This window comes from Manis javanica, chromosome 2 (genome assembly GCF_040802235.1).
Source record: "Manis javanica isolate MJ-LG chromosome 2, MJ_LKY, whole genome shotgun sequence".
Classification (NCBI taxonomy): domain Eukaryota; kingdom Metazoa; phylum Chordata; class Mammalia; order Pholidota; family Manidae; genus Manis; species Manis javanica.
The window spans coordinates 89,511,660-89,519,536 of record NC_133157.1 but is presented as its reverse complement, the minus strand read 5'-3'; the positions used below and the strand labels follow the sequence as shown (position 1 = coordinate 89,519,536).

General features: G+C 47.9%; 1 protein-coding gene across 2 annotated transcripts in view; it reads right to left on the bottom strand.

The window, feature by feature from the left end:
- Positions 1–3,492: 3,492 nt before the first annotated feature.
- Positions 3,493–7,877, bottom strand: part of DIRAS2 (DIRAS family GTPase 2) — a 32,012-nt gene continuing 27,627 nt past the window's right edge. For both annotated transcript variants that reach the window (XM_017658154.3, XM_036992487.2), the window contains exon 2: positions 3,493–7,294. In XM_017658154.3, coding sequence (XP_017513643.1) covers positions 6,663–7,262 — 600 coding nt within the window. In that variant the 5' untranslated portion in view covers positions 7,263–7,294 and the 3' untranslated portion in view covers positions 3,493–6,662. The remainder of the gene's footprint in view (positions 7,295–7,877) is intronic.

Below are 7,877 nucleotides of genomic sequence, written 5' to 3'. Positions count from 1 at the left end.
GTTATATACTGTATTTTATATTCTTACAATAAAGTAAGTTTGAAATGTTTTTTTCAGATTGTCACAAATCTCCAAAACTTTTTCCAACATACTTATTGAAAAAAACCTTTGTATAAGTGGACCCCACAGTTCAAATCCTACCTTTCAAGAATCAGCTATATTTTACTTGTTATTTTAAGAGGAAAAGGTTGAGGAAGGAAGTGTTAATCTTTGAGATTACAAACCAGGGATAATGTATTAGTCAAGATAGAGTGAGTTATGCTGTCATAACAGACATTCCCCCAAATCTCAACAGTTTAAAACAACAAAGGCTTATTCTCCCTCAGGCCATATGTCCCTTTCCATTGTGGGTCAGCAGTTTCACCCTTGCCCCATCTCATCTCGTCCTCACTCTGAGACACAGAGTGATAAAGCTCCCACCGCCTGGAACCTGGAACACCTCACCACTTCTGTGGGGGAAGGGAACAGGGGCAACAAGGGGCTAGGAAGTGCAATCCTACCCAGAGGAGGCAGGAGGAGCACATTTGGAGAACTGCACAGAATTCCATGGGCCTTTAGGTGGGGGTTGCTGCTCATTTAACAAGTGTGCGTCAGCACTTACTGGTCCTATGCACTATCTAGGTGGCCAAGAGGCTTCAACAATGACTTCAGGTTAAATTGTAGGGAACAAATCAGGATGCGGGCAAAACGACTTCTGCATAACAAAACACACTGGAAGAGCTGTAAACAACAGGAAAACAAGAATCCAGAGGAATTCTATAGGAGAGAATTCTTTTTATTTAATTGATGGGAGAAGGCTTCATAGAGAAGATTACTGGATAACAGTCTCAAAAGGAAAAAATTTTAATATTCAGGGATGGGACAGGGAGACAAAGAAGGGATTTTTGAGCAAAGGGAACAGCAGGACCAAAACAGTGCATTTTGGCACACCCACTGTATAATTGCATTACTAGTTTCATGGACAATGAATCTTAAAGCCCATTTCCTCATCCTGTGAGTCCCTGATACTTATCCTAGGGTTGTCATATTGGGGTACTGAGGATACTTTGTGGTAAATGTTTTATTCCTCTGGTGGAGTGAGTGTGTACATGTGTGTGTATGTATTCGTGTGTGTGTACATGTGTGTTTTGCACATATGCACACTGAGTGCTACTGAGCACTTGGCACTTTCAAGAGGTACTTCTTCAAAGTTAATGGGTGCTTGTCAGACTACTAAGAATATGATCTTCAGTTTTGACAAGCAGTATTTCACACCTGTTTTCTATCCTTTTGTTGCTCCTACCAAACAAACTACATAACTTTTATCTTACATTCATTACAAGGGGCTCTGTCTCCACTTAGTTTCTCTGATCCCGAGATGTCCCTCCTCATACAAGGGCAGCTGGAGGCTGGTGGTTTACTTTGCTCTCTGACAGCTAGGCCACCCCTTCATGCTACTCAAGGCAAAGGGAGAGTTAGGAGCGGTAAGACCAAACTGATACAAACAACCATGTAACTATTATCATGACAGCAGAACTTGTGTTAAAATATCTGAGGCAGATGCCACTTCTCTGGGCCCAATGACCTGTCATCTACTAGGATGGGCAAAGGCCTCTTCAGTTAAGAAAACATAATGAAATGGGAAAGTCACTGAAAGCAATCCATCCAGAAATGTGAAGAGAGGAAAGCATGGGGGGCCACACCCCGGCATGAAGCAGGACAGAGGCAGGCAGGCCCATCGCCTCGGGTCAAAGGAATGATATGGACACGGCTCCGCTGTCACCCAGTGCGGAATGTAACAAGCTCTGACCACAGACCAGCATTCAGTTTCCGAGGCAACCGTGCGTCAGCAGACACGGCAAAACTGATCAGGGGGCCATTGGGGTCCAGCATTTGAAGGAACTTGAGAACTTGTCAAGAATGGAGCTTGTGCCATCCTGGGAAGGGGCCAGGCAAGGCTGAGCAGTCCGGATGGCCCAGGGCTCCTATCTAAGACCAGTGAGTCACCTCCCTGGAGCTGAGGGGGCTCCTCTAGGTGTCTGGTGAGCAGGACCCCAGGACCCAGACTACACTTCTCTCTCCATGCCAGTCCTGGGCCATGCTGTAGACAGTGGAGGCCAGGACCCTCACACCAATTCCACAACATGCTGCCTGGGAAATATTCACTGAAGGGGAACTTGACTCCCTAAGTAACCTCCTCCCCAGGAGCTGGCAGGCATTCCCTATCAAACTTAGCTAACAGCAGTGCTTCTCAAACTTCATTCCACATTTCAATTACCTGGGAACTTCTAAATATTCTGAAGCCAAAGCTATAACCCAGTCCCACTAAATTATGATTTCTGGGGTGGGGCCTGAATATCAGTAGGCCTCCCAACTCCTCCGGGTGAATCCAAGGCACAGCAAAATGGTAGCACAAGCAGAAAACATCAAAGCATGGTCTGTGGACCAGCAGCAGCAGCTTCAGGTAGGAGCCTTATAGAAATGCAGATTCCCAGGTCCCACGCAGCCCTGCTGGCGCTGACTCGGCTGAATTACAAGATCCTCAAGTGCTTTTATTGCCCATTAAACCTTGATAAGTACCAGACGGGATGCCCTTTAATGGCACCTAATGGAGCCTGCTGATTGTAATTATCTCCATAAATGGAGACCCCCTCCTTCCCCAGTAATGCAGCAGTAATGACCTAGTGGTGGTGGAGGGTGGGGGGGAGGGAAGGCATGTGGAGAGCAAGCCCCAGGAAGCTGTTAAATAGGCTTAAAGTAACAGAAAATTTCTGGTCGATTGTTGTTCCTGCACGGATTAATGTTCACAGTGCATAGACCTTCCAGAGGCCTACTTAGTCAGAGGCGTAGGTTTGTTTCCTACCCTTCTGTTTCCCGCCCCATGCTTTCCCAAGACAGCTCCAAGCACTTTGTGCTTATTAGCAGTTTGATCCCCAGGGGGCACCCGTGCTGCAGATGCTAATTCCCTTTTGCAGAAGCCCAGTGAGGTTCAGAGCCTGCCCACAGCCCCCTACCTATCCAGTGGCAGAGGGAGGACTTTTGTTTGTAGTTGTCGATTTGTTTCTCCTGTGTTACCAAAAGTAAGCTTTATATTACCGTTAGCTTTGAGGAGGAGGAGGAGTAAGGACCCAGGGTGTCAGGCAGAAACTGCACCCAGAAACAGTGCTGGGACTTCCTATAGCCACCCCACGGAAGAGCCTGGCCGGTGAGGGGCCCAGAGGAGAGGCGAAAATAGGATTAAAAGTTTTTCTTCACTTCATTCCTGTTTTGAGCTACAGAGGGCCCTACCAGACTCCTTCCCGCTCACCTCATCCTGCCTAGAATGACAGGGACCAGCTGGGAAAACTTTCTGGGACCACCACAGGGCCGCTGTCACTGTTAACAAGTCCAGACATGCACAGAGACTAAAACCTCCTCTCTGGTCATAGCGCATAAACTCAGCTGCAGAACCAGCTCGACAGCATCACAGGCTGGCTGTACCTGAAGATAAGAAACACCACCTTCCAGACAGGTTGTCAGAACTGATGCTTTATTTTACCATGTTTCATTATTTTCAGAACAGCAGTGGCAACTAGAAACTTGTATGCAATGTGATTTGTATAACTGTAGAGTAAATAAAATAGAGAATGGAATCATAACAATAAATACACCTTAAATATAAATATACACACTGATACCCAACTTGTATAAAAATCATGCTCTGCAAATGCTCAGTCCACATACTGTCTGTGTGGGGTACTGATGCCCAGATGGAGTGTCACGGGCTGACACATGTCCCATTAGTTATAGATTCTTCCAGAGGGCTTATGTAAGAGCAACACATTACAAATATTGGGGGGAAAAATCACAGAGCAATTTTTTTATATTTAATACATTTTTTGTTCTACAAAGAATGAGCATTTCTTAAATATTACAAACAGTGGGACAAATATACTAGCTTACAGATATGTACAATGTACTATTTTATACTTCAAAAATGCAGGAAGATAAATTATATATATGTCATATATATAATTTTAGATCTAATGAACAATTCTGTATTGCTCTTGTATTGGTCTTGCTGTATTGCATGCATGCCCAGGGCACGCCCATGGCTTGTCACCAGAGGGAGGAGGGCCCGGCAGGGACAGGAGGGAACCCATGGAGTTCCATGCTATTACCAGAGTGCCATCTTCGAAGCAATATTCTGAGTTGTGTAACTTAACTGTGGCTAGGTTGAAAACTTCTGTGCCTGTACGCAGTGTAAGATGTGTCCTCAAGAACCGTAGCTACGTATTTGCGATGGGGCCACAAATGTGCCAAAGACATCTGATTCAGTGGCACTAACTCAAGCCCTGAGACAGCTGGGGAGCCCCTAAGAGTATTTTGAGATGATCATCAACACCCCCAGTGCAGTGCATAGAAAATACACGAACAAAGAGCCGAGATGGAGGTGCAGGGCCTTCTTTATAAACTCAAGAGGCAAGCTACAAAGGGATAAAATATGTTCCGAGATCAGATTTGTACTTACTACAGGCTTCTCATATCCACGAAGCTCTAGACACATAAAAACAGAGATACCAGCTTGATAGGGCTACGAGGAATTCCAGCCTAGGGACGCTGGCAAGGAGGTCTCGCACTGGCCTCGAAGATGGACAGCTGGTGTGAGGTTGCGGTCACATCTGACTTCACAAAGGACCCACCCAAGCTCTCTAAAAATCCACCTTGGCACAAAGTCCTGTGCCTCCTTTCACTTAACCCATATCCAAGTTACAAACTGATAACATCTCTGAGAATAGGAATAGAAAAAAAGGTAGGTACAAGCTGAAAAGCAGATGTTCCCGGAAACCCGCCCACTAGATGTCACTATGGAGGCCGCGGAGCAGCCCCCGGGAACAGAAGGACCAGCCAGAGGCTGCTGCACGGGCACCGCGAGAAGCCTGCCAAGGGGCGCCGCGCCCACACCAGCGCCCAGGCTGCCGCCCTGCCGGCCCCGCCTGGGCTCGCTTTTAGGGCCAGGGCAACAGGAACCCGGTGGAGTCAACGTTTCTCCGTGGGCCTCCCACACGCCGAGCACATCACAGGGCTGGGTCAGCAGGAGAGCAGAGGGGAGACTACGCCAAGGACAATGGGCCAGAAAGGGCTGCTTTAGCACACGTTAGGTAAAGACACGGAAGGTGCAGAAGGGAGGAAACTCAAGGCGGGGTATGCACACATCTCCGACTTGGCAGCTGCTCTGGCCAGCGCAGGAAGCTCCCCTGAGCGAGCCGGGGTGCACTACTGCCACCCTGCCTGCCAGGCGTGTGAGCAGGAAGCCCTGCTGAGGGAAGCTTCTGCCAACTGGACCTAACGGAACTCAGGCTGTCAGTGGGTGCTTTTGGGCAGCAGAGCAAACGAGCCTGGATGAAGGGAGGGTGCTGAAGGTGCTGAACGGGGCACACCCTGCCCTGCCCGCAACAGAGCAGCTCGCCCGCCCCAGCCACGGTCAGGAACCCGCAGTGGCCATGATGTGGTTTGAAGGATTAAGGATGCACACAGAACATTAGGAGGAAAAGATACTTGATTCTAGAATGAACACTGCACTGAACAGCTCTTAGGAGACATTTACAATGGAACATGCAAGACACTCTACTATTACTTGAATGCATTTTCCAGGAGTATACTTCTGCTACAGATAGATCATCAAAAACACAGTGAACAACTTCTGTTTCAAAGTATTTCATTAAGGTGCAAGAATGGCGCCTGTATGTTCCTGTCATTTAGAAAAGTGGATGTGCTTCTGGTCTTTAGATGGCCTTTGTTAGCTGTTACCCAGCTGGATACAGATAGAGTTATTGAAAACCATCTTGGAGGAAAATAATTGTCTAAAAATAGCTATTTCAATTGCTTTTATTTAAAATCTGAGGACTGGAAGAAGTTATACCCCTCGTGGGTCAGAGGAAGGAAATGGCACATTTCTAAAACTCTCGAAATATGACACATGGATGCATTATTGCAATGGTTTAGTAACATCAGTACATCGTCACTTAAACACTGAAGAATTTTTGACTCAGCAGCTCACCCTTAGTGAATTCATCACTGTGTGTGAAAATAAACACTCTATAAAAGGTTAAAATGATACCTGCTAACTAGGTCTAGTGAGGTGAGGATACCCCCTCAGGGTAGCAAGGCTCTCAGGTCAGCTGGGAATTGACAAGAGCATCTCTGGGGAGGCTGTCATATTATTGGTAATTCAGTTAAAGAACCATGAGATGGAACAGCTTTGGCCTGTCTTCTAACTGCCTCCTCCCCCGCCCCCCAAGGTGTCATGGGCTTCCGAGCAGAGGGTCACCTGGCCTGGGCTGCTGCCTGTGGCTCCAGGGTGACATGCTCGGACACACATACAGATGCAGCTGCTCCTCCCAGCACACGCCACGTCTGGGGATATGAGCCTTACCACCTCCTCATGGCAAACCCCGCCTTCCAAATGGCTGGTCCCTCAATCCCTGTGATGCTGAGCTGCGTGGTTTTCATTTTAACCTCCCTGCTTCTGGAGTGGGGTGCTTACTGTTGGTTGCATGAATTCCCTCTTATGGGCAACAGGGCGTGTCTCGGTCAAAATGCAATATCTAACACATGGGCATCATACATGCTACCCGGAGGGCCGTGGGTTTCACATGGTGGGGGGGCGGGGTGAGGGGATGGTGAATGCCCAGGAAGGGCACTCACATGATGGTGCATTTGCCCTTGAGCTTCTCTTTCCTTTTCTGCTGCTTGCTCTTCTTCCCGTCGATCTGCAGGCTCACGGTCCTGCGTTTCTCCAAGTTGAGCAGCTCCTGAAAGAGCTCCTTCACATTATGGTTGAGCTTGGCCGAGGTCTCCATGAAGGCACACCTCCACCTGCGGGCCAAGGCCTCTGCCTCCCCACTCTCCACCTCTCGGCTCGGGCTCTCGTCACACTTGTTCCCCACCAGCATCATGGGGATGCTCTCCACGTCCCCTTTGATCTCGCAGATCTGCTCATAGATGGGTTTGAGCTCCTCCAGGGACTGTCGGCTGGTGATGGAGTAGACCAGGATGAAGGCGTGCCCTTTGGAGATGGACAGCCGCTGCATGGCCGGGAACTGGTGGCTTCCCGTGGTGTCCGTGATCTGCAGTGTGCAGATGCTCTTGTCACAGCTGATCACCTGCCGGTAGGTGTCCTCCACAGTGGGGATGTAGCTCTCCCGGAACGTGCCCTTCACAAACCTCAAGACCAGAGAGCTCTTGCCAACACCACCTGCCCCAAACACGGCCACCCGGTAATCGTTGCTCTGTTCCGGCATGTTGCTTGGGGACCCAACTATAACCGAAGTACCTAGCAAGGGAACCAGATGTTTGAGAGCATTAGTTAAAAAAATATTGAAAAGGATTGCTTTACCCTCTTTCAATAGCTTACAAATTGAAGTGATAACATGTGCTTTCACTCTCCCAACATTAGAGTAATACAAATTTCATTTTAGAAGTCTATAGTTTTCAATCCAATAATTATAGTCAATCTGTTTTCAACAGGGCAGTTGATCTACTCAGGGGCCCAGTGGGCCCAGTCTGTTTCTCCTTATTGGACCATGATTCTGAGCACCGCTCACACACAGGGTTATCCCTATGCCCAGGGAAAAGATATCAAGGCAGAATCAGGGAGACACAGTGGGAAGATGGAAATTAATACCCCCAGCACATGCACTCATGCACACACACATCTCACAGCGTAGCCTGTTTCATCTGAAGTACTGTGAACACCCAATAGACTGCTCATAAGAATATGTGATTTTTTCCATGAGTACAGGGAGGTGAGAATGGGGGAGGAACATGCTGCTAGCATCATGCAGTGTTTATGTTAACTTATGAAATCCTCACCACTTTTTAGAATTGGCAGCATTATTCCTGTTGCCCAAAAAAAG